At 44.2% G+C, this 27,908-nt stretch overlaps 1 protein-coding gene across 1 annotated transcript in view; it reads right to left on the bottom strand.

The window, feature by feature from the left end:
• The window catches only part of prr36a (proline rich 36a), a 28,446-nt gene extending 2,534 nt beyond the window's left edge, over positions 1-25,912 (bottom strand). The window contains exons 1-5 of the mRNA XM_061084071.1: positions 25,673-25,912; positions 12,729-13,405; positions 12,490-12,583; positions 4,002-4,183; positions 1,086-3,722 (exon numbers count right to left, since the gene is read on the bottom strand). Of these exons, the coding sequence (XP_060940054.1) occupies positions 1,086-3,722; positions 4,002-4,183; positions 12,490-12,583; positions 12,729-13,308 (3,493 nt within the window). The 5' untranslated portion in view covers positions 13,309-13,405; positions 25,673-25,912. The remainder of the gene's footprint in view (positions 1-1,085; positions 3,723-4,001; positions 4,184-12,489; positions 12,584-12,728; positions 13,406-25,672) is intronic.
• Between the last annotated feature and the right edge of the window lie 1,996 nt (positions 25,913-27,908).

Here is a 27,908-nt window from a genome sequence, read left to right as displayed (position 1 = left end):
GGGACATTAAAGCAGCAGAGGAATGAGCAGCTGCACGTTCTTCTGGAGACTCCACGACAAGCTGCCAAACTTCTTCCCCGCTCCAGATGCCGAAGGTGGATCCGCGGATGTAAAGGTCTTGTGGTATTGACGATCAGTTCATAGCAGATTCTCTTTCCAGTTAGGTGGTTTACAGACCAGTCAAATATTTGGGGTTGAGTTCCAATCATATCAAGATATGGAAACGTATGTACAGTATGAGTGTGTGTAGCAGCAGTAGTAGTAGTAGCACTGGTCGACTGCAACTTGTGACTGAGTGAAAATATAATAAATGTAATATTATGAGCTGTCTAGAGCCACTGGGTGCGTGACCTTGCAATGAAAACCAGTTGAGTTTGACTTGTCTTGAACATAGTTCGAGAGACCTTAAATAGTCCTATCACTCATTTCAACAAAACTGTACGGTGAGAGAGTGCGTCATGGTAAAAAAATCGAATCTTTATTTAAAGTTTTAAGGTTCAATACTCCAAAAGATGGATAAACACAACACAGGAATAAGGAAGATTTGCCTGTATTGTAAGGTAGGAGAAATCAAACATGAATACAGAATCAGAACTCATCGTCAACTAACAGCTTTGTTCTGTAAAAAGTTTACGGATAAATACATGTTCAACAGTTCATTCCACATTTCTTTTTGTTAAGGCAGATTTTTTTGTTTTCTTTTTTAAAGAGCTGCAAAGTCCTATCCATGCCAGTTCAGAACAATGACATAATTTTCGTGTTAAATAAAACAGAAACCCAGACACGCTCACACATTAGGAGTAAATAGTAGTAGCTATTGCACATACAGGAAGCCATATATTCGTAATATAAATGTTATATCAGAGGGAAGAGCCACTGCTCTCCTCTTTATTTCTTCCCTTTTTTGCTCTCTGTTTTGTTTTTTAGGTTTTTAACTTTGATTACATCCACCCCCAGAGATTTCTCGACAAACATTGACAACAGGAACTACAGCATGATATTGTTTTGGGGGAGAGTAGAACAGGGTCAAAGGGAGACGGGGGACGTTATTCAGGCTGTTAGGGAGATGATGAGCTATACGTTACCTGCAAAAGAGTTCTCAGTCTTTTCACAGATAGCAGAATAGTAGGCAGGCTGGATGTCATCTGGGTTTTCCTCTGGTTTCTGCAAAGTGCACGGAGTGGACAAAACGTCCGGGGCTTCATCCAACCCAGGCGCATTCCCCCGGACAAACTCAGTTGACCCTGCTTCCAGTTGGCGGTGCTCTATGTACTGCTGCTCTGCCAGGCCCGCCTGGGTGAGGGGCTGTGGGGTGAGCCCGGGCTCCTTGGCCTCCTCAGGGAGCTCTTCCAAGGAGAAGATACCAGGGCTCTTGATGCAGCTCTCCCCGGTGGACTGGGCATTCGAGTTTGAAGCTGTGGTCATGGTGTCAAAGCCGTACGACGCCAATGAGGTTGCCGACGGTGGGGTGGTGTCCCCCCGTGCGCTGCCCTCCTCAGCCTCCTCTGCTTCATCAACAGTGGACAGGCCGCCCTGCGCTAGCGGCTGGCCGTCGAAGGTCAAGTGGCTGAGCGCTGGACTTTCCAAGGAGTCGTCCAGTTGTGCTTCTCCCTCTGTGTCGCTGGCCTCGTCTTCTGTCACTGAAGAGGAGGAGGGGTTGGAGGTGGGGGCGGTTGCAGGTCCTCCCAGGACTTCATCAGCTGGCAGGGTCTCTGCCTCATCCTCTGCCTCCTCCTCCTCCTCCTCCTCTCCTCTGTTTATCTGGGTGCCCAGGTCTGGCTGGGGAGAAAGCATTGGGGCGAGTGCATTTCGTGACTTGAGCTTCTCATCTCGATTGTAGTCACAGAGGTCGTCAGGTGTGCTGGTCTCACTGCTCACGGTGCTAGACAGAGACATTCCTGGGGCAGAGAGGGGAACTGGGGCCATGGTCTGCGTCGGGAGTGGGCTGGACTGGTCCAACATCAATTGGGCGTCCAGATGTATGGGCTCATCTTCGACAGAGGAATGATGAGGGGCTCCTTGGTTGTCAATAAAAAAAGGAGCAGAGCCGAGTCCGAGCCAGGCTTGGGCTGGGGCCTGCGTTGGGGTTTCAGAGTCTACTTGAAAAGGGTCGGCCAAAGGGCTCGCTGCTGCTGCTGCTCCTTCTTCCTGGGAGACATGCTCAGGAACCTGCTGTGGCTGCAAAGACTCTGCCCAGGCTTCAATGAAGGGGTTGGGTTGGTCCCACTGAGCAGCTGGGGCAGAGGGCAGCAGAGGAGGGGCAGGCGGTGGCGGCTGGGCCACTCTGTTCAGGTTGTCCAGCCTCTCATCCTCAGCAAAGTCATCCTCATCAGCGTTCCCATAGCTCTCCAGCCCACTCTCTGTCACCCCCTCACTAGCCATATCCACATCTTCATCATCCTCCTCCTCCTCCTCTTCCTCCTCCTCCTCCGCATCATTCACATCATTGTCATGCCTGGGTCTCTGCAGATCATCCGCCCGCTCGGAGCCCACATCCATATCGCACACCCGATCGTTGTCATCGTCGTCCTCGTCTTCATCCTCATCGAAGTCGTTCGCTGGGATCTCGGGAACCCTCTCAAAGTCGGGAGATCCCGCCGAGGCTCCTTCCATGTCCATGGCTCCTTTGAGACTGCCGTCCCCCAGGTCGTCCATGCTCTCTGTGCCCTCCAGGACACCAGGGGCGCTCAACTCGGACGCACCCTGCTGGCTGCCGCTTACATCTTCAGAGTCCAGCTCAGAGAACAAGGCGCCACCGGCTCGCCAAGCAGACCCCGCCACAGGTCCAGCTGAGCCCGGGCGGGACTCCTCTGTCGGCTGTGTGGTCCCACTCATTTCAGACAGAGAAACCAGCTGGCTGCCTTCCCTCTCCTCTTCATCCTCCTCCTCATTTAGATTGATGGGAGGAACTATCAGAGGGATGACATTCGTTGCAGCTGGGATAGCTTTCGATGTAGAGGGGGTTTGGTTTGAGAACAAGTAAACAGGATCTTCACATAGGTTTGGAGGGGAGGCCACAGGTAATGCAGGCTCTGCAGGGACCTGCCCCTGCGTTGGGACTGAGGAAGCACTGCTTTCCAGCTGGTCTTGGGGTGGAGAGGTTTCTGGTAGGGCCGTCCTGATGGGGCTTTGCGGAGGAGAGGGACCAGCGGCATGGCTCTGCACAGCGTCTTGAGGAAGCTCCTCTGGTGGGGGATCCTGAGCCAAGACAGGGGGAGTGACCTCCTCCGGTGCAGCAAGTAAGGATTCGTGTGGTGAGGTCACTGCAGCCTCTGCTCGTGTTTCTGCGAGAACAGTGGATGCTGTGGCAGCTGCTACCTCTGCTCTGGCAGCTCTCTGTGCTTGTCTATCAGCTGTGGTTGTACTTGAAAGCCCTGTCTTCCTAACAGAAGTGAAGGGGGGGACAGCCTGGGTGGGTTTGGTTCCACGTTTTGACAGAGAGGTGCTGCCGTTTGCAGGTCTGCCAGCTGGAGAGGAAGGTGGGGCTCGACCGAGGGGGGGGTTGTTGAGGGCAGGGAACCTAACAGTCGTGGCTGGTTTTGTTGCAGGAGGTTTAGCGGGCCGGGACACCTTGGAGTCTGTTGCTACTGCAGGACATTTGGATGCAGAGTTGAGCTTCGTGGCAGCGGTGGGTTTTGAGGATTCAGGTTTTTTGGTAGCGGCTGATGTTATAGCATTTGCAGGTTTTTTAACTCCTGTAGCGGAAGGTTGTCGACCAACATCTGGTGCAAAAACAAAAACAGTCAAATTCAATTGTCCCAATTAAAAAAAGTTGTGAATTAAAAACTGACCACTTATGATATTTGAGCTCAATCTATGTCTATTAAAAGTTTCTACGAGATACACTTTTTAGGTATTTAAAACATTGTGGATGAACTGTTCTAGAAATATATAAATTAAAATAATCATACCATCACGCCATTCATATTCAAAAACTTATCTGAAAGGAAATGAAACCTAGAGTATGTGTCTCGGGGTCAGAACAAAGCAAAACGTCTAACCTTTCTTAGCTGCAGTGGCTGCTTTGGGAGGCTGTGCTGCTGTGCTCCTGCCAGTAGAGGGCCCTGCGGTGACTCTTGAAGCAGCAGTTTTAGCAGTTGCAGTGGCGGAGGGCCTGGTTATGGCCGTGGTGGGCCTGGATGTGGTGGGTGCAGGTCGAGCGGTTGAGGGAGCGGTAGTCGGTCTGGAGGCAGAGAAGAAGAGAAAAAAACCACAACAATGAAAAAAATCCAACAAAAGCAAACAGCTGATTTTCTTGTTGGCAAAGGTCCAAACATGGAATGTGATGCTACACCACCACACTCATTTACGGGATTAAAGACATGACCCGTCCTGATGTAAATCACAATTTCAAAAAAAAGCACCATCCATCTATTGCCACATTGATGCCCCCTTCTCCACCAAGATGCAAGGTCAGGGATGTGCTGTCTTCAACAAAGTGAAGAAGTAATACAAAAGGTAGAAGAGAGCGAGGCAAGGGAACGAGACAGGAGCAGATATAGAGTGTTTCTGTGGAGAGGGAAGGGATTGGTGAGTGGAACAACAAGAAATACATGAAGCAGAGAAACAAAGATGACCAGGGAGAACAGCGGGTAAAAGAACACAAATCAAAGGAGTTAAGTGAGATAACTGCTGTCAGCATCAAACAGTGGCCCACTAAAGAGGACAGTCCTGCTCTGAACAGCTTCTGTGCATCAGACTTTCAGCGCAGCTAATGATGTGCTATACTGGGCTCTGTGAAATCTCCACACAATACATTTGTCTTGTCAGGCTCCAAGAATTGGACCTGGTCTGTGCTGCGACGTAGTGCTGCACTGGCTAACCTACAAACGGCTTCAAACGGTGAGAGGAGCGAGTAGCTAGCCACAGGCGGCACTAGTCCTCATTTCTAAACTGGAATTCTGGTGTTCGAAAACAAAGGAAAACCTCAGTTCCGTAAATTATCTGTACGACATCTGTTTCTATTCAAACAGACCGACTTTTTTCCAACAACAGAAGCATAATCAAACGCAACTGCCTTAAGGAAACTGTGTGACCCAGCCGCCAATTACAACAATGTCTTCCTTTGAATTTGGTTTTGTGACATGGCTGATGATGAACGCAAGAACCGACAGAGATCCGCAGACTTTGATGGCTTTCAGTGGAGTAGCATGCCTGCACACAGATGCCGCTCCCACATGACAATAACCGATACAATGACCATTTGTTTCCTCCTGAGATCACACAGCTACTGCAGACAAGGACTCACTGCAGTGGGACAGTGCATTTGGCTGTCATTATGAGAGATGGATTGAAATGTGAAGTGCAGTTTCTTTTTATATCCAATCTTGTATTCCAGGAAAATCTGAATAGACAAGTCTACTCAATTATGAGTCAATGCAGACAAAACTGAGTGAATGGCATCTTCTAAGGTTACGTCCATACAACTACATTTTCATTTGAAAACAGCATTCTCAAATTGAAATAATCTCTGTCCACCATCTCTGTCCGAGCTGGCTCTGTATCGAATTTAATCTCAGTCCATACTTACATGCTTAAAAAGCATATCTTGAGACCACTCACGAACACTAGGCATATGCTTCCATGAGGACAATGACATTGGTACAGATTACTGGAATAGCAGCTCATCTCCTACACATGTAAGCAGTTCCATTGTAATAAAGAATTTAACAGCACAACAGCTGTTAGCAAAGACAACAGGGTCAGCAGTGCTTAAAAATGATTATCCATGTTGGTTCTACAATGGTAGCCGAGGCAAAGCAAGTTGTTGGCTTTTTCTGACACTGAGTCCTGTGATGGGAGCCTCATGAATTTACGATGAATAGGTTTTGAAAAGCTGTTGCACGTGTCCATGTCATTGTTTTTACCCCTCAGACGCATTTTCAAACCAAAATGTAGGAGTACAAGTGAAGCCTGTGAAGCGTTAAGGATAATAAAGAGAATAGGGGGAGGTCACAGACACATAAGCCTAAACAGCCCTTACCCCTCCTTCCTCCCTTTCAAGGGGAGTCATAATTCATAAAGGTTTGATCCGGTGGGACGCCATGGAGAGGAATACACATCCACACTAATGCCCCTACTCCACACACCCTCTGTGGGCGGCGGCTGTGGTTCTGTTGTTGGTGTATTAGTATGGATTACATTTCCTGCCAACACAGGGTTGGAATCAATACAAATCACAGAGTGGAGAGAAGATGAGGGGAACTACACAACCATCTACAGGATTTTAATGACCAAACAAAAGGTCTTCTTCAGGCCAAAGGACAACACAGAGACATAGTGACACTTTATGGGCTTTCTTCGTTTTAAAAGTCAATATTCTCAAATGTTTACGACCGATGGAAAACCGCGCACGCTTGGCATTGACATGCTGAGCAGCTGCAACATCTGTTTGGCCCAAAATCAAAGTGTAAACATGAGCCGGGGGAGATTTGCTGAAGCCACTCTCCATCCATGACTCTTTCCTCTCGTTCTTCTGAAAACACAGCTGGGAGGCTCAACTCTCTTGGCATACCCAGGCTGGTGGATTAAATTATACTGTTTCAATCAAGCCCAAGAGAAAGGAGAGGTCTTGGTCAGGATGTACACTTTATCCCTGCTGCGGTAAGCTCCTCCTACAAATACAAATGCAGTTTAAGTACACGCTCATCACTTCAAGAGCCCCCTCCGAGACAACAAATGAAAATAAGGCACCCGAACAATGCCATGTTTGGCTTGTAGGCCGTCCAAAACCAGCTGCTTTACTCCCTTCCTGAGAAGAGCACACATTCCTTGGGCTTGTGTGGGCCCACAGTTATCTCCTTGACAATAAAGTGTGGCCTGAATCAGCTCAGTGGAGGGTTTATATGAAGTGTTGCAGCCTAGCAATAGCAGGGGCAGACAGGGTTCGGCTCTTACAAGGCCCTAGACACCCACTGTCACCATGATGGATGACATTGGTCTTCGCTGTTAGGACAGTAATCCTGCTTCCCTGCCAAGTCCGTCAGGGAGAAGTGACAGTTATATGTCCAACAGAGCAACACAGAAGAAAATCAGGAGACGAGACATTGAGGGAAAAAGAAAATGTGATAATTAAAGGGAGAAGAATGGGGTTTGCCCAAATAATTGCCTTGTATTTGGTATAGTTTTAATAAATTATCCAATACAGCAGGTTCAGCGTTAAAATAATGAGGTCAAGCTCTATATCCAAGACCAAAAAATACTATCCTACTGCAATTACATCCATTGCCAATAATATCCACCAACTCTTAAAATGAATCATCCAACCTGACTGCTAAGCAACATGAAGGCATAATCGCCGTCCATCTCGTGTTATACAAATTCACTTAATTTTTCAGTCTCTGTATGCAGTTAAATGATGAATGAGTTAGAGCACTACATGGAAGCTGTTAGGAGGGTTTGAGGAGATCCTGGCCAAAGGCCCGGAACTGTACATGCACAGACGGCAGAAAAGAGGGATGAAGGGGGAAGAGAGATTGAAATGGGGGCTGGGTGGACAAAGACTGATTGCTCAGTCAGTGCGAGGACACCAGAAGCTATCACTGGAGGAGAGCAAAGCCAAGCAGCAGCCAGATTTGACCCTGAATACAGTTACCAAGGGTTCTCATAGATCATAGAGATGTCCTGCTGTCATGCTGTAACCAAGAAATAAGCACAGAGCTGAAACTGTACAGCCCCCATAACCAAAACCAATCCAGCAGTTCCCTCCTTCTCCATCATAGGTCAAATCTTATTTTCACCTTCGTTTAGCACTAACACTTTTCACAGGATATTACCGAATGTTATCTGCCTTTCATGAACGAGACTGATAATAAAGTAATATAGTTTCTCCCTTTGGACCAGTTAACATTAATGCTTCATGAGTGGGGATGGTCTTTACATTTGGATACAGGCAGTGTGAGCTACTACAACATGTTTGTGTTACAACAGGCCTTATTGTCTGTGCTTTATGCCAAAACATGTCTAGACGAGATGAGGAACTGACTTGCATGTATTTGATTTGAAAAAAGTTAATGTGGGTTCCTTTGCGACTATGACGGCTGTTGTCTCAGCAACTTGAAATACTTTATGGCACAGCTGGAATTACAGACAAAAAAAACCTCTGGTTTCTCTGTATACGTATGTAAAGCAGAGAGTTAGGTAAACATGATGTCACAAATTACTTTGCACAGGTCCACTGTTGTAATGAACATATGCAAGAAATAACAGCAGCTATATACCAGGACAGAAGAAAAGATCACTGAGCATCCCAACAATGTTCATCTCTGGTATTTGATAGATCATGGATGTTGACCTCAGGAGCAACCTACTGGCCTTAAATGCTCAAAATGTGTCGTCAATTTTGTATTTTCATCTGGATTGAAATATTTTGCAGAACGGTGATGTGGATAAAGATTTCTCTTTTAAAACAGAGGGGAAAATAACAGTTAATACCTGCAGTAGTGTAACCAAGGACTTCAGCTGTTTATTTGGCAATTCCTTGAACACCATTCAACATTGTTGCATATGTTGCAATGGAAGTATACAAGTCATTGCTTGAGGTGAGAGAATGTGAGTGCTCGACTCTGCCAGACAGACAGCACCAACCATTACGGACTGAAACGCACACCACTGCTGCTACACAAAGAATTTGACACGCTACCGACTTGGCCATCGCCCACATGCACCACATACAGGTGGCACAAAATGCAACATGCATCGTCTGTCAGAAGGGCAGACCACCTGCTGCAGTTCTGTTGTACCCCCCCCCCCCCCCGAGCAGCAAGTGCCCAATGTCACGTCCTGCGGAACAAGCAACAACAAGGATTATGTGTTACTGTAATCAGACTCCTACACTTGAAATGCCTCATCTGATTAATTCAGAGGATGAGCTTCTGAGTACACACCCTGGCACTTACACACAAATTACCAAATATAGTATTGTTAAATCCAACAGATACTTTTCCATAACTGTCATAAGATTTTTAAAAGAGACAGAGCTGAATTAATTGATGTATAAAGTAATTTAACAATCAAAAACTGCAACTATTCTCAAGATTCCAGTGAATGCATAGAAATAAATAATCATAACATTAAACTGAGAGAGGTAACAGTTTGTTTCAGCCATAACTAAACAAATGGCTCAGTCTACTCTTTTAATTGGAAGCTGGAGCATCTCTGACAGGCATTCATTTTGATTATTCGAGCACGGACAGAAGTCGATTGCCTGCCGCTTCTCCAGAAAACAGTGATGTAGCAGAAAGCAGCACATTATTCCTTAATTTAATAAGAGGACATTAAGGCGGAAGACATGTGGAGACAGAATCTAATCAGAACTCTCAGTACAGAACACTACATCCTGTGGGTAGATTGGTGTATTATAATCATGACTTCAAACTTTGGAGACCACTTCTTTTACAGGAATGACTGTCACGCTAATAAAGTAAAAAAACTTTTTAAAAAATTAAAAATTTTAAAAAACGTTTGAAGGAAAATGATTTGTCCCTATAGCTTTGGGCTCCAGCTGATAATATTTGGCAGCAGATGATAGATTTAACCTGATATCTTCAGTATCTTAACTAACAAAAGCTCCCAGGTTGAAAGGGCAGTGAATGACTGGGTCAACAATGAAATTCAGCCAAATGCTCATTTGAGAGCAGCACTCAAGCCAGTTCAGTCTGATTACATCACAACCTATCCTAACCATTGGCCCATTATAAGAGGGATTAGGAGCTGAGTCAACAGTGCTCTGCCCTGGGGAGGTGGGGCTGGTTGCTGCCAGGGGGTCTGTTGTGGACAAAGCCACTGTTCTTCAGTATCAGTGGCTCTGATAAGGGCCTCTGTCTCAGGTTATTTCTGTTAACATGACTCACACTCGCAAAGCGAAATTTGACTCAATAACGGCCCAAAGACCATAATGGACTTCATTATACGCTGCTCCCTTTCAGGCCATCAAGATAAACAAAGTCACCCTCTCATCCAGCTTTTGAAGGGAATTCAACATTAAGATCTCAGAGAGAAAGTAACACAATGAGGAAGATGATGGGTATTGTTTATTTTGTCAATAAAATAAATTGCTTCCTAACCAAATAATATCTGTAAAAAGACAAGATTTTGCTGGAAGTCATGTAAGAGCAGGCTTCAGTTTCCCGCAGGCAAACACCTGGTGTGGAGAGCAGAAGAGGTGGAACACAGACCAAAAAGCATCGGCTAATTGCTTTTTAATATATCTGCTTTCATAAGCAGCTGTTAAAAGAGATTGGCCAAAATGTCGCCAGGAACCTTAACACAAACTTTGACAAAAAGCTTCGCCGTTTGCATCTTACACAGAAAAACGTGTAGCCTCTTAAGCAGCGGGTGAGATTCGCCTAAAATGCCTGTCTGAGGAGTACCGAAAGTAAATTGAAAGCTGTTCTTGAACCATTTGGAGTACATGCATGATCTTGGTCTCTTTGAAAGGTAACATTCTGAACTTTCCCCCCCAACAGTCAGAATCAGTCTAAGTGCTACTGACATTGAGTAATAGCAGTTGGAACTAGGGATGGGCATAATTAATCGACGATCGATTAATTGATCATTAAGAATTTCCTCGATGAAATAATGTTTTCATCGATTAATTGGGTAATTACACATTTGACCTGGGGGGGCAGTGTTTGAAAAAAACGCCACAGACCTACTCAGTTACCTGCGAGTTACCGTGTTACCATTTCCAAAGTAAACACGAAGAAGTCATGGCGAAGTTTAGCTTGGGACCATTTAGAATTAAACAATGACTTGGTTCACTGCAAACACTGCGAAGCTGTGTTTAAGTACAACTCGGCCACGACTCAAATGATGTACCACTTGAAGAACGCACATCCGACGCTGGTTAATGGCGGCGCGTCCTGCTCTCGGTCTCACTCTCAACCTAGCATCAACTCGGTGTTAGCACGGAGGAGCTGCCATGCACAACGAGCAGAGAATAACGTTCCCCAGGCTAGCCAAGTTAGCACGGAGCTACCTGTGTATCATGCATAGACTGTATGGTATCACGGCGACGTCAGTCCTCTCAGAGCGAGTTGTTTCGGCGGCTGGACTGACGGTCACCAGGCTGCGTTCCCGTCTGACTCCAGAGCATGTTAACATGTCATCTTTCTCAACACAAGTCAGTAGGCTGGTGCTGAAGTTGTATGTGAGTTACTAGTTATTTTTATGAAGCTTTCTCGACTCGGTGCCTTGTTTGATAGTTTTAGTTACATGTGGCAAAACCTGTCAGACCTAAGTATTATATATTTGTGGTTAAGTAATTGTTTAACATGCTTGTTTTTTTTATATTATTAGTGTTTAGTAGCACCGGCTTCTAGCTGTCGGCTCCGCTGCTTGAGGTTACGGCAGCGCATATTTTGTTCATCTTGTAATAAAGATCTGAATGAGGAAACACGCTTTGTTTTTTTTTATTTTCACTGCATTTTTATATAGCCTATAAATAGTGAATTTTTGAATATAAAAATATTAATGATTAATCGAAAATTTGTCATTAAATCTCCCGACGATCGATTAAGACAATTTAATCGAATGCCCATCCCTAGTTGGAACACAGTGAAGTAGAAGGTTTTTATTTCCGCCTGAATATTTTTTGTTAAACAGATGCCTGCAGATTACTCTAGCTGGGACGTATGAGCTGAAAAACACACTGGGACCCTAGCATGAAGCCTTGACTAGCCCAGGTTCAAATTTGATAACAATACCACAGAAAATGAATATTTCACAGATTTTTTTCTAAGGGCATGTCTAGGCGTTTTCCACAAAGGCCATTTGGAACTATGGTAACCAACTAGGCTAAAAAAGCTACTTTTACACTCAAAATCATACTTTTATATAAAGGCAAAACTGGTCATATGGTTTAAAATTTATACAAATAAACATCTTTCATGTTGTTTACATCTTGATGCTGGCTGCGCTGAGATTACGCAACAGCTGACTGTGGCTATTCTTTGATGTAATAGTGTGTTTTGGACTGATTATGTTACTGGATTGGATCGTCTGGACCTTTGGCAATGTACCAAGACTATTTTTGTTGGAATGTTAGCGATCTGTGGATTAATATGATGCTTCTTAGGTGAGTGATGTCGACTTTGTGATTGTTTTTTTTTGTGTTAGTGTCTTGACCGAGACGTTAATTGTACCGGCTTTGGTGATCGGTACAATTAATTATTGCATCAGTACCTAGCAGTACGACGCATTTCTGAAAATAACAATGTTCGAGGCTTATCGGCAGCACCGGCCAGCCCGTGAGCCGGTGCAGCTTAACAGGTTAACTCATGTGGACTCGTAGGTTTGTAGACAGTGTGCAGCAAATTAAAGGTGCAGTCGATCTGAATATCCAGTTGGAAAAATATTGGCTGTTGCCTCCAGAGACCAACTTGCCGTCAGAAGATAGCGGATGTGCTATGAGATTAGCAAACACATAACTTGATTCAAAATGTACACAATGTCATTAAAGCATCTGTTGGCTGTTTGTGATGGTAATACCTTGTGGTCCTTGGAGCAAGAGCACCACCAGCTCTTGTGGTGGTTGAAGTGCTGGGTTTAGGGGCAGTGGACGCTGCTGACCTGCTGGTAAATGCTGCAACAAAAAAAAGATAAGAGACAAGGGGCCGTTGAAATAAGAAAACGATCAGGTTTTCAGCAAAAACCTACATGACACTACATGAAGCGAGAAATTTTAAATCACATTTAATTTACTTATCTCGTTCAGATTTCAGACTCACCTGTGGTTTTGGGTCTTGCTAGATTAACAGTCTCAGCCACAGGTTTCTTCTTAGGAGGAACATTCACTGTTGTTGGTTTGGTACCATTTGTTGCTGTGGCAGCAGCACCAGAGGTAGTCCTGGTGGGTCCAGCAGGCTTCTTGTCAGCAACTCTGGTTTGGTTCTTGAACGTTGAGGAAGGTGCTGCTCCACCCAACGGTCTTGGATACAGCTTAGGTACAGCCCCTGCTGCTGATGCTTTTGGCGCACTTGCTGTTCTCTTGGTCACAGCTGCAGAAGCACTGACGTCATTTCTTGTGCGGTGTGAGGCGGCACCTGGCCTTGTGTTGGATCCAGAAACCCCTGCAGATGTGGTTTTGGGCTGTGATTTACATGCAATACCTATTGGTTTGACTTTGATATCTGCTGCCACCGGCTTGCCACTGGTCTTTGGAGCAGGCCCGGCCGCTGCATCGCTTGCAGCTTCCTCTGGTTGAGATGATGCCTGCTCTGTTACATTGTCCAGTGACAGGGATGGTTCTGGTATCGCTGCAGCTTCGGTGGGTTCCGTGGATTCCATGGTAGCCCCATCCGGTTTCATTCCCTCCTCCTAAGGTGTGGACACTGATGTTGCTGCCAATAAGTCGGGCCCTGCGGCTCACTCGTCTTGGATGGCCAGTTCTTCTCACTTAAATGTCCTGTAAAAGAAAAATAGAATTAATTAAGACGTTATCTTCAGGCTAAACCATGCTGCACTCCTCCAGTGTCACGAGATAAACATGTCACTGTTAGCCACAGGATGTGCCATTTATGGTAAGAGGCCTCTGTGGAATTTAAAGGAGTCTGAAAAACAGGAAATGAGCAGCGTGAGATGCCAACAATTCTATAAACCCTTGTTCTTCTCCATACTCCTCTAACACAGAACTGACAATACCACTTCATAATGCGTGAGCAGGCAAAATTAACTTAACAATCGCTATTAAAACACCACAATAAAAGAACACTGGAATTTTTTTAACAGTACATTTAGGAGAAGATGCAAAAAACATGACAAAAATGACTTCCAGCATCTTGAAATTAAACAGGGGGAAAGCTGTGGTTTGGAATAGTGAAAGCCAAGAGGCTTCACAGTTTCCTGCTATGACACACAACCCACAGAGAATGAAGAGAGTGGGGAGATGACAAGCACTGAATGGCCCATTTTGCCAGTCATTATCGTCATGTTGAGCAAGGACAAATGCTAATCATCAAGTCACCGGCCGTTTGCTTTACAGAGATCTGTGTGCTGAGAAATTCCTTCCTAGTGAAGAAAGGTCTAATATGTGGAGCATGTGTACGAGTCAGTCAAAAAGGTTTTGAACTCATTAACCTCAGTCAAGTTTTCTCTTGCTCTGACTGGACAGAGCTCTTTCCAGATCCATTATGGGTTTATTCAGCCCCCCCCACCACAAATCATGGTCTCCACCCACACTCCCTAGTCCTCTGCCCCTCTGACCACATTAGCCTCAACCCACCCTCTTCCCGATTACTCCTCTCCCTTTACGAAGAGGCACTTGTTCTGCTCCTTGCTCCCATAACTCCCTTCCTCCAACTGCTAGTAGATTGGCTTCCAGTAAATTGATACACAGATGGTCTGACCAGTCACAGCTCTGTACGGCCCAATAAACAAACCGTGCAGGAGATTGACTGAAGAGGAAATAAAGAAGATTGTGGTGGATAGAGAGAAGAAAAACAGCAAAGAGCTGTTTAAGTAACTTCAACATCTTTCAAAAAGGGAGGAAAAAGATTCATAAGAAAACTAAAGTAAATGTTAACACAGATTATAATTACAAGGCAAGAAAAGCAGAAGTTATAGTTAAAAAACAAACAAACTATGACAGGAAAACAAAAACAATTGGCCACTGTTGATAGATTATATGCAAGCCATTAAGCGTTTCAATATAAAAACTAAATGGCTCTCAGGAGAACACATAGTTCCGCCAAGGCCCAACAGTCCCGTTATGAAACCACATTTAAATTCACTGGATCCAGAATTTTTATTTGAATTTGCACAAAACTACCCAAACTCATAAATATCGGTCCGCTAAACATGCCAGATTTGTTTCATAAAGATCCATGAATTTCATATTTAACTAAATTTGATTGGTTCTTCCAACACGTTTGAGGGTTTTTTCATTCTGTAATTTTCACATACATCTGCTAACTAATCGACAAACCAACCATGACAAAAATATAACCTCCTTGGCAGAGGTAAAAAAAAATCTTTGAGAAACCAAATGTGTCAATCACAATTTTCCACAGATATGACTATGAGTCAACCGACAAGTGTCAAATAATGATCCAGTACACCATGAACCTGGTTCTCTCTTAAAATATATATGCAGTTATTTAAATATTCTGTATTTATCTCTAACTGACAGACATTGGAGGATGAATGATTTTACGAGAAGCCGTGCACAATCCATGCCCCACGTCCAGGGAAAATTTTGCTCACTGGTTACACATTAACATCTCAGGTAACGTTATACTTAGGTGCTTGTCTCCCATAATTAGTTCTTCTTTTACTTTTATATTTGCAAAGGAAATTTACTCCTGGACATTGATGCACTGGGGGTTAGTGGAGTAAAATTAGAAGATTTGTCAGATGATTAACAAATGGATCAATGGATCCTTTGTCACCAAAACCGAACCAACTAGTTTGGCAGATTAGCTTTGAGAAACTTTGAATACAGAAACTCACAACCCCCACATCTCTTGTATCAATCCATTCACACCAACCTTTCGGTTCAGGAGGAAGAGTTACAAGCTGAACACAGTGCTGCTTGTGCTAGCCTCTGCTGTTGTCGTTGATTTGGTTACAAATCTCTCACAGGCAGGTTACTTAGCTTCCTTTCCAACAATACGATGTTTGCCGTGTCCGTACTTCTGGAAAGTATTTAGCCTTAAAGGATGATAAAAAGCTAATGTGTAGAGCCCTCTGGAACAGAGCTGTGTGGCCCAAATCCATTATCATTACTTCAAGGACTGAGAAGGTTACAAAGCCATTAGCAAATTGGGAACCATGCCACCGAGAGTGTATATACAAATTGCTCTACAAATCTGTCCCTTTCCTGTTGTCAATGTTCAGTCAAACAAGTATTTAAAATCAGGTGAATCTTGTTCTGAGTAGTGTTGATTCGGACAGGAGGGAGCTGCTCCAGACACAAGGTGCCGTGAGACCGGGGGTTGGGATGGCACTGTGCATGACACGGCATAGTTTTACCAGGCCAGCTTCTAATGCCAGGGGATTAGCAGATAGCAGCATGAATCCCATTGCCCATGTGATGACCCCTTTCGGGGCAAATAAAGGCATCATCTCTGACCAGCTGAAAACTGTAACAGAGCGCATAGAGTATGTGAGGGATCATTAAAATCCCGTCCACACACGCAACCACAGATAAGTGATGTTTTACTAAATAACAGTGCGACTGTTGTGCAGTCCTGGCATTTGTCTTCATTTAAAATAAATGCCACAAATGAACACCAGAACTATACCAAATTTAGGGATTTCTTCAAGCTGATGACACAAAATGTGCTGGGTCAAAGCTGCAGAAAACTGACTGCACAATTCTAGCAGCATTTTTTATCTTAAATGGTTATTTTGGTCAAGATGAACAACCTCATGCATTTTGATGAAACATAAAGAACACCCCCTCTGTTTGCCACTCTCTCACTTCACATTTGCATAACAAATACTTGTCCACTGAAGATTTCAAACCATATTCAGGACGCAGCTTCACAGTGCCTATGTCACAATTAGCTCAACACCCATGGCGACAATTACTATGTGTTGCAAGTATTGTGATGATGAAAACAAAAGGCACAACGGCTAAATCAGCAACAGTGGTGGATGTTTGGCCAAAGCGGGAGAAGAGTGTGTGTTTATAAAAGAAGATTGTTGGAGGGAGTCTGTCTAGACGTAGAAAGAACTCAGTGGCCTCCACCTCTAATAGAGAAATATGGCCGTCTGCGTCATTAAATCCTACTCCTGACCTGACTTAAGGCCGTTGATTACGTCTGCCATACCCCATCTCTCAGTCTGTTACGCTACACATCCAGACACCAGTAGTGGAGCCTGACAAAATGGGTCACTTTTAATACTGTGTCTAATACAAGCAGAGAGGGATTTAGCTGTGTTGAGAGCATGGCAGGGGTTTGGAATACATGCTGCTGGATGTGCTGGTGGTGAGGGGCTGTTGATAGTGATGCTGGGGCTTAATGCCATCTGAACATTTTACCCCAGACTGTTGCCACAATTCTGGGACCCAAAGAACAAACAAACAAACAAAAAAAACAGCTAAACGAAAATACACTGCAGGTAAATACCGAAACACGCCAGTTTGAGACATATTCCAGACATTCAAATCTTATTTCTCCTCAAGTACGTATTTGTAGAGATGAATTCCTTATCTGATTGACAGAAAAATATATTGGCAACTGTTTTTAGAAGTTTTTAATGATTGAAACAAGCTCGTTCCAGCTGTTCAGTTGTGACATGTTTTGTTGTTTTAGAAATGTAAGAGTAAGATTAATGTTTTGCAATTTAGCTAATTGAATAAACAGATATTGGAAATAGAACCATTTTGCTGACCTAGTTTGCACATGAAACTAGCCTCTGTACTTTCCAGTTGTCAGTGCTACATCTGACCCAAAATGAATCATGGTAGAAAGAGAATGCCTTAAGCAGCAGCAGTTTAAAGAGCAGATTTGACCCATCCACATTCCAGCCCTGCTGACTTCCTCGAGACGCTTCAGGGCGTCAGTGACAGTTGGCCATGTTGTAGTTGTATCATGACTTTAATAATGTTATTTATTTATTTCACAGTTAACACACATGTAAACAACTAAATATAATTGGAGTTTAAATTAGGACATGCTCTAAACATAAGATTTTTCATAAATTCTATTGGCTTTCCACTGCATGTTTCATGTGACTATTTTGGTCTAGTCACACCTGCGGTAATAGTTAGCTTAAGATGGATAACAGATCAGACTTTGAACTGAACTGTGACTCATTAAATTGAGGTCTTAACCAAACTTTGGAGAATCGTCACACCCTTAATGTGTGTGGGGGTGTTTGTAAAGTGTGAGCAAGCAAAGACAGGATTAGAAAAAGTTTGCATGTGAAAAAGGTTTTTGCACAAATTTACAAGCATTCAAATCAAAAATGTGAAAACTGGAAAGAAGGGGCCACTTCCTGGATTCCTTTATTTCTACAGAAACACTTGATTCCTTCTGAATTCTTACCACAGCTTATGACATTTTAAACAAACAAACACAGGTCTGGCGAAACTGAGCAAAAAAAAAGCTCTGGGGGAATTTGGCAAACAAGATATGAAGCCCAAATGTCTGTCTGTTTGTTCACTGACTTTACTTTGGTCTGTGTCCAATGAGACCATGCGCAGGAAGAAGACTATTCAGTATTAGTGTGGACATGTAACTGTGAGAAAGGACTGAAAATGTTAAGTGGAAGAGGGTTGATCTGTTCGCAGTGGAATGAGGAACCAAACAAGAAATTGGTGAAAAGACGGGGGTTTTCCTAACCTCTTCCTAACAGAGCAGAGGCAGAAAACTGCTCAATTTGACCATGTTATTATCTGATGTAAACTTGAGGATCTGATTACAAGTAGAGAGCTCCGAGAACACAAGTTCACCCCTTGTGTTAAAATATGTCTCCACATGTGTCTCTGGCCATGACAGACAGGTTCAATAGTCAAAGTGTTTGTGTGTGAGAGACAAACAGAGACAGAAAGAGACAGTGGCTGAGTGAATCAATATTCAGCTTTCAGAAATAGGATTTTAATCATTTCAAATCATTTTACAAATCAATATGTGTTCGTCAGTCTTAATATTGCGTGTTGGCCATGAATACATCAATGTATCTGCTTACAGACATGCACTAAATGGAACTTTTGCTGCGAGCCTGCTAGGTAGGTAGCAAGTTGGCATGTTGATGACTTTTCTAATATGCATCAGACCAAAAACTACTACAATTATCTCAGGATGAAAAAGTTGTGGAATACACAATCTCCGGCTGCATTCTTCAAATGTGAAAGACAATCTTGGAAAAGGCCTCAACCCAATGTTCCAGTCATTTTCTGGAGTGCATGGCTCAACGCAAAGAAGGAGGCCACCCTCCGAATGTGTTCTGAGTGATGGGATCTCAAATCTCTCAAGTCTCCACAGCGTGTCTTGCGTGTGTTCATAGCTTAGTTAGAGCTTTCCATTTATGATCAGATCACCTGAGACACATGTCAGGTCTGAACTGGGCCCTCCACTCCCATCACTGTGTGCTATTACTACAACCACCATTACCAAAACCAATGAAGAATCTAGAAACTAATTCTTGTTAGTAATGGGGAGGTAAAGTGACTCCAGCCGCTGTCTGTCTGTGTGTGTGTGTGTGTAAAAACTTGCTGCTCCATCTGACCATACAAGGGAACAGTGCTGTTTCTGCACTCTCACCAAGCATGTGTTATGTTCGCTCACACACACACACACACTCTGGTGTTTTAAATCATTGAGGTAGAAGCTAAGGAGAATATTGCACCATTAAAAGGAGAAACAAATTAAAACATGAATGCACTGTGTTCTCCGGCCAAAAAGGGTGAGAATGTAGTTTTATGAAGCTACCAAAAAAGGCAGCAACACATTCAGGCTTTCAAACAAAGTCAATGGACATCTGTGTTACAACTACAGTCGTTCTATCACACTGATTTGTATTTAAAATACAACTATATTATATTTTAAATATTTTCCCTTCAGCTTTTATCTTAAAAATATTAAAACATTGGATAATCAAAGGATGAGACAAATTAGAAATATTGTAATGAGTTTTAGCTTCCATTTATTAATCTGGCCTTTCTCTCCATCTTTGTGCTTAAAACTGACATTGCCTTATGCCCACCTGCAGCATTAGAAACAACCAATAATCATCACTGAAGGATGATGTCATTTTTCAGTTGCTATCACTGTCTGTGCAACACAGCCATTTGATGGCTGACTTTTAGCAGAGTGTCTTGCTGGCTGTGATGAACAAAGCAGTTATCACATCTGTAGCTACTTTCAGAAACGTACTGAAGTCCACACATATTCCTGAAGGACTAGATAAGAGTATGAAAATGTCCCGAGCTTGTTGAACAGAACCTTTACTGCAAATCACCTGTAAAACGTGTGTGAGATGTCAAAATAAAGCAGGAAAATTCACAAATTGACGACAACTTCAGAAGACAGGATTTGCAAGCTTTTAGTGATAAAGGTCGACACCAGTGTCGATGTGCTGTCTTACGTAAAAGGAAAACTTATGCATTGTTTTGGAAATTTCTCCAGAGTTTATGTCTAGAAACTGTTGTGAAAAATGTCTACAGCTCTGCAGCTGCTGCCATTTAGAAATACAAAATACAATTAAGTGTTTAAGCCCCATGATACCAAATAAAGCACTCAAACCTGCCCAACTTCAGGAATTGGCTGCAATTGCAAAGTCCAAACCACGGTTGTGTACTTAAATGTCAATATCTACTCTGTGTCATTGAATGTTCAATGATCAACCCAGTTTGTAGCAAGTATGCCCTCCCTGAGTATGACTCAGGAAAATTTTATAACTATAACTGATTAGATTAGTGGATGAATCAAAATAGTCCGTCTATTAAAAAACATCTGAAAAGGGTGTTGATGGAGGGGGCTCGATGTTAAGCCTGCAGCTGACTCTAAATCAATTCCATGAGGGACACTAACCATGTGCTAAGTGACTTTAAGCTACTCGGTAAAGCCATTAGGAGCAGGTGGTTAAGTGTGGCTACAAGTTGAGTGGACTGAGTCAGTTAGCCTTTAAGGGAGGCGAGAGAAGGGGGGGGGGGGGCGGACTCACGGCTACTGGCAGTGCAGTGGTCTGCAAGAGCTGCAAGGGAAAGGGGTTACAATCTGTTCTAAGCCTGGCAGGGCTTTAGAGAGAACCAGGCGCAGCTTCCATCAGAACAGCCTGATGGTGGAGTAAGGTGAAGCATTTGGGTGGTTTCATCATCGATGTAGATCAAGAGTGTCCAAGTGCTTGTATGCATGTGTTCAGAGCTGGTCCAAAACGACAATGATGACAAAGATCATCTTAAGAATTTGTGAGTTCCACATGGGGTAACTATGAGGGGGAAGGGGGAGGCAGACAAGTCCTATTGTCTGCACCTCGCACCATGTAACCCCCTCAGGCGTGGTGCCGAGGGCAGTGGGGGTGGGTTCCTGTGACTGGATTAACTGGTGCAACGGGGCAGAGGAGCAGCTGGCACTGGTAACTTCACCCAAAATACCTCAGGGATATCGGACAGGCCGCAGGGTGAAAGAGGGCAGGATGGAGGAGTCACCTCTTTCATACAGTCGATGCAGATATGACATGGATGATGTCATTTTGTAACCCTTTCACTGAGGTCTGCTAGTAACACGGTTCAAACTCTCACGTGTACACTCATTCCGTCTCACTTTTAGACCAGTGAAGTCCGTTAAAGGTTTAATTACCAGCCATGCTTTACTACAATGTTTCACAAAGGTCCAGCAATGTCCATCTTCTTTCTAGAAAGGTTTTGTGACAAGTGAAATGAATGGCTGCGAAAGGCCTGCTTAAAATGGATTGAAAACAAAATAAAGGGAGGGAGCTGAAGGTTGAAATCATGTCTATAAAATAGATTTAGACCAGGCATACCTGTTTTTTTGCCAAGGACCTTTGTCCCTTGCAATCTTCTTCTCTTTTCATATTTCCTGTTGCTCTCCGCTGTCAACCAACTAATAAAATTGGAATGGGGCTGAATAAGACTGTGCAAGCATGAGAAAAAAAAACACTGAATCACTGCCTCCTTCTTACATCGTGATTGTGTTAAAAGTTTTTGGCTTTTTCAGTGATCCAACATAAAAGCTAAAAAAAAACAAAGCAAGTCATTCTTTTGAAGATGGCTGGCTGAAGAAAGGTCAAAGCTTACATCAGTTTTCCTAAATTAAAAGCCAGCCAATAGCTACTCTCCAGTAGCGCACCAGCCAACTGGCTATAGACAGCCAGGCAGAGAGTCAATATAAAGCTGGAGAGCCTGAGGGCCAGATCATTTACCATGCCTTTGACAGGGCCGGGTGAGCCGAGGCCAGATGAACAGTGATTCCTCACCTCGCCTGCCATGCCCCTCTGACAACCACACCCCTGAACTGTACGGAATACACACAAACCAATTACTCAACACGTGGAATGGATTTTGTCATGCCCAAAGAGGTAGAGCAGAGGATGACAAACAAATGCAGGCCCAATATCTCAATAAGCAAATAAATCAAATGCATAGCAACGTTTCAGGAGCAACAGCTGCTACATGTGACACACAAGGTCCAGTTAAGAAAATGGAGTCAATAAATGTCCTTATTGTACAAACCCACTTCTCATGTCTTTTCCATATCAATAAGTTATTCAAAAACAATGGAAATTCAAAGCAAATTATGTCTATGAGGTGGCATTTAAGGAGACCAAAGTGAGCTAACAGACTATGAAAGTGCTGAGTCTGAGTTACACTTTCAATAATTACAGTGCACTGCGTCCAGCATTGGAAGTTTAAAAAAATGCAGCGTCAGCGTCCACTTTATCCTAACGGGCTGGAGAGAGCCAGCCTCCAAACCACAGTGACGAGAGTTACAGCACCGCACCACCATCCAAAAGCTCGACCGCGGAGAGCGACACAGGAGAAGCACAAACAAACCTGGGGTGTGAATGATGAGCTGTAGTTTTAACCTGTGTGTCACCCTACACACATGCAGCAGAGCCGGCCAGTGTTAGGATTGAATTTCCATGGGTGTGGGGACTGAGGCTGACACTGGTTGCAGGCAGTAAAAAGCAGCTGACTTCCAAGCAGATGCAAATGGAAATGCTCAGCGCTGCACAGGGGTTGGGCTTTCTATTCAGCTGCCCTGGGTGAGTCCCCAGACAAGGGACGGGCTGAGAAGGGCCAACGCGCCTGTGATACGAATAATGGTCTTTACAGATTTAAGTCCAGTGTCAATGCATTCAAGTAGAACTTCAACAAACGTTAAACTAAAACAATTTCTCCATTATTAAATGTTTCTTAATTTGACATTAACTAGACAAATAATCCCCAAACATTAACAGCAGAATAATTAATAGCAGAAAATCATTAGTTGGAGGCCTGAACCAAATGCTAGTAAATTGCAGCAATTATTCACTTCAAGGTTCAGTGTGTAAGACTTAGTGACATCTATTGGTGAAGGTTCAAGTTGCAGCTGAATACCGCTCACCCCCCCTTTCCAAATATGAAAGAGAACCTGCGATAGACTTCCGTTGAGGACCCACTCTGGATGTAAATATAAAATATTTAATATAAATTCAATATATAAGGGCCCATTGTTGGGTAAAGAAACCAACATTTTGTACAATTAAGATAAAACACGTGAAACTAGATCTCCTTCACTTGAATCTTACACACTGATGCAGATCGATGCAATTAAATTTAGCTTCATCGCCTCCATAATAACTATAAATACACAAACAGACTGAAGCCTGTTGAAGGCAGAGAGGAACTGTAGGTACATTCTGTTCTCACACTGTGATTGTGGTGGAGGGGAAATTTGAACCCTTGACTCCGACATTCACCATTACCTCTCACAGCTGTTGCACCGATGCAGAGGGACTCACGCAACCGGAATAAACAACACAACTCAAGCATCAGACTCATTAATCCTGCAGTAGATCACACCATACAAAAGTAAATGTCTGCGACGACTCAATAAAGTCAACAAACGCAAAAATGAATAACAGGTTTTATCCATGTCCCATCTCAGACTGGAAATTGCACTTTAGTTTCTTTACTGCAGTTAACTAAAGTCTTTGAGTCTTTGCAAGAAGCTTCACTTTCATTTTCTTCACTTCCATCTTATACAACCCCCTTGACTTTTCTCTGAAGATTAAAGAATGCACTGAACTATTTTAGGCTTCCTTTCTGGCCTGCTTTGGCCTTTAGGAAGAGGAAAGGGAAACAGAGGTGCAGACCGTGGGGAAGTGGCTGTATCCCAGTGCAGGGGCTGGATGTTGGAGAGGATGTGGCTCTTCCACAGGACCTGAAGGGCAACCAAATACGTTCCTAGCAATAAAAACATTTGTCTAACGCAGACTCATTTGATCCAGGAATGAATGTGGTGTGTATCCTTTCCCGTTGCAGACAAAGGCCAGATGTTAGTGTTTTTTTACCAGTGGAAAATGGGTTACAGTTAATTGAATATGCTTTGTATCTGCGATAAGTAGTAAACGTACCTCATACTCAGTACTATCCCTTCTAAATCCCATAAGAGGTTTAATAGGAAGTTAGACGTCCCTTAAGGTGACATTGACCCCAACTTTACCAATGTTCTGATGGTCACGTTGTCAGGGTCATTTCTGCTTTTTTGTCCTATTTTGTTTTTACAGACAACGATTGCCTTATTGCACAATGGATGGTGGGAGAGATGATAGACTAGTTGAAACTTTATAGTCGAGGCAAAATAAGAACAAATCTCCGACCTTCTTCTTGTTGGATTTGGCTCAAGAGATGTGACTCGCTGAATAAATGGTCCTGCAATGAGGCCGCGGAACTGCGAGCAAAATGTCAGAAAAGGCACGAAGGGGGAAGAGAGCATGTGTCAGTCACACTTGGTTTCACGGCGAGGTGACGACAAACCCAACAGCAACAACTCACACGTCCTGGCAGCAGCAGCATGAGGGTTTTCAGGAGGCGACACACACTCTCTCTCCTGTGAGTGTCTGCATGTCACATACCTCTCTGAAGCCAGCGATGGAGTCATATCTCTTGCACACAAACCCAGCCCACTACACCCACACAAGCCAGAAACACACCCCACTATGTAATGCAAACCCCTCGGCCAAAACCTGACTCGATAAGCGAGATCCCTCTATCACCGAGATCAGCAGACGATGCCGTCCGATAGGTCTACGAGCCGCCGAGCCTCCCTTTTCTCTCACTGATCTCTGCCAAGTAGAGGAGGAGGAGGAGGAGCAGCGTGCATGGGTGGAAATATGAAAACAGATGATGGTGAGGTTGGCGAGAGAGAGACAAGTGTGGAGGCAGAGAGAGCAGACAAAACATCCACGGTGCAGGCGCCTGCCAACATTTCTCATATCAATATAAATGATGCATGACATGCTGCTGATGCAAAAGCCAGTGACCTCAATAAACAAGAGGCATCTGTGCCAGGATGTAACCTCCTGCTTCTCAACTCACTCAGAGAGGAGAGGAGTGTCTCTGATGAGAACACATGCCTGGAGGCCTGGAGCAAGTGTCTTGAAGATGTTATCACCTCAGGGTCCAACATCTCCATTATTGTCAGCCTGATCCTCATGCTGTGTCCGGACCTTGTCAAACACCATTAAGTGCAGCCTGCTCCTCGCCTGTGTGTAGCCATTGTTTTGTTTTTTTTGGGGGGGGGGGGGGTTTCACGAGTTTCGGGGGGTGTTTGTCCGGGCCTCGGGGGACAAGTGGAGCTTCAATAACACACACCGTTTGTCTCCGGGAACAAACCAACACGCTGGATTCAGCCGCGGTGGTGGCGAGGAGGCCGAGTCCAGCCTGGCGGAACAATAGCTCGGTGTGTGCGCACCGAGGAGGGACGCATGGGGCCAGGCGATACACGGAACCAGGCGATAGACGGAGCCAGGATACGAAGCCAGCTGGTTCCGGTTCCGAGAGCGAAACGTGGGTTGGTCCCTTCCTCTCCGTGCTAACGTTACACGTCCATCACCACATTTACAGTGAGGACGTTCAAAACACGTGTTTGGCGAATTTTAATTAAAACGTCACCGCCGAGGACCGGAGCTCTCCTGACATAGAGTGTCATTTCGGGGGTGTTCAGCGGTTAAAGTGCGGTGAATGAAGCGGATACAATGTAGCGGAGAACGTCCTTACCTTCTCAACCAGCTCCCCGGCTCCTTGGACACTGTCTCCCGGCTCCTTGGACACTGTCTCCCGGCTCCTTGGACACTGTCTCCCGGCTCTTGGACACTGTCTCCCGGCTCCCTGGACACTGTCTCCCGGCTCGGAGGTGGTCGACAGCACCGTGGATATATAATAATATTCACCGGACGTCGCGACAATGGAGCCGCGGGTCTTTCCCTCCACGTTTGAGCGGCGGCGCTGCTGCTGCTCCGCTTCATAAAGGACGGGCTGGAGGGTGGGGTGAGAGCCGGGGTGTGAGGCTGGAGCCTGGGGGGGGGGGGGGGAGCAGGAGGAGGAGGAGGTGAAGGAGAGCCAATATGCAGATTAATCCCCGGGCGCCGTCCAATCAGACAGCGAGAGACCGGAGGTTTATGCAAAGCAGCAGTGACGTCACATTCAAACCTAGCTGTTGTCCTGTGGTGCGAGGGCATCAACACATGAACCACACATATCTACACACATATCTACACACATATCTACACACATCTATAACTGTCCACAATGTTGAGGGGGTGAAGCAAAAATCAAACAGCATCTTTCACACACGTATTTCACCACTGTCTCCATTCCAATAGGTTCGGGATCTGGTTTATCTGCAGTGATTTTATAGTCAATGTTTTTCAATAAAATGACACTGAATTTTTTTTTTATGACTGTTTAACATGTGTGGTTTATTTTTTTCTATTGTATTGTATTTTATTGTATTCAAATATACCTTAACTTTCCTTCAGGGATGAATAAAGTAATCTATCTATCTATCTTTCTATCTATCTTTCTATCTATCTTTCTTTCTATCAGAAGGTTGCCGGTTCAATCCCCACTCTCCCCCATCTGCATGCCGAAGTGTCCTTGGCAAGATACTGAACCCCTAAATGGCCCCTCATTCATGTTGAGTGTATTAAAAATGTTAGTCGCTTTGGACAAAAGCGTCAGCTAAATGACATGTAATGTAATGTAATGTAATCTATCTACCTATCTACCTATCTACCTATCTATCTATCTATCTATCTATCTATCTATCTATCTATCTATCTATCTATCTATCTATCTATCTATCTATCTATCTATCTATCTATCTACCTATCTACCTATCTACCTATCTATCTATGTAAGTTTGAATGATTTTCTGTTATCCTCCTCGTAGTTCCCAGAGAGGACTTTTAGGCTAAAAACTTGTCGGGACTTACAAAAACTTGGTTGCACCACAGGAGCATTATAGCTATGGAGGAATTTTATGATTTTTTTCTGCTGTTTTTTTTTACATTTGAAGAAATGGTCGCCATTTACTCACTGTATTTGGATTTGGCTGCAACTCTGTTTACCTCTGAAACTCCAAAAGTGTTCTGTGGACTCAAACACCTTACCCACCCCTCCGTCCGTATAGTGCTGAGTAGATAATGATGGTATTTTCATTTTTGGGTGAACTATCCCTTTAATGCTCCACTTCAGAATTACTCCTTGTCATTAGTGAGTCCTCCTTGGACAAGATATTGTCATTTTTTTATTGATGCGTGCTGGACGCTGTGTGCAGAGCTTTTTATAAACAGTCGAGGATGAAAAGGGAAGTTAGAAACCTGCACATTCATTCTATGGTTTATCTGCATTGAAGAAGACGTGTACACCTTGGTCCACAGAATGATGACACACTGTCCTGCTGGTCTCCAGACTTTAAATGACATTTTCTGCACTCATAGTCTAATACAGTGTTCACTTCCCTATGGTACAGACCCACAATAGCTGGGAGCTGAATGCTTGTGTTGAGCTGCAGCTGCAGGCTCTACAATAGAAATCGATGAAAAGAGGGGGAAGACACACAAAGACTTCTGCAACTCACAGAGAGAGGAAGAGTGAATGGGCTAAGACGTCTGACATCAGCTGTTGTTTTCTCTGATAAGACTCAAAGAGGAGAAGAAAAGGCCCTACAGGGAAAAAGAGAGAAAGAAATCCTAAACTCTTGAGGGGTGAGGGGAGGAATGAAGGATTACCAGAAGTCGTCAGAGCACACGTTCTCAGTGTCGCTCACTGAGGAGTGAGAGTGTGTGTCATGTCTCAGCTCTGCCTCTCTCTCTCCATCCCTTCTCTTTACCCTTTCCCATCATCCAGAGGCCCTATGCTGGAGCGAGGGGGGGGAAACCCAGAACGCTCACTGAAGTTTCACCAATTCTTCAACTTTGGTTATTGCTACAAAGCAGTTTAAAGGCTAACG

Source organism: Limanda limanda, chromosome 2 (genome assembly GCF_963576545.1).
Source record: "Limanda limanda chromosome 2, fLimLim1.1, whole genome shotgun sequence".
Taxonomy (NCBI): domain Eukaryota; kingdom Metazoa; phylum Chordata; class Actinopteri; order Pleuronectiformes; family Pleuronectidae; genus Limanda; species Limanda limanda.
This window is presented reverse-complemented; position numbering and strand designations above follow the sequence as displayed.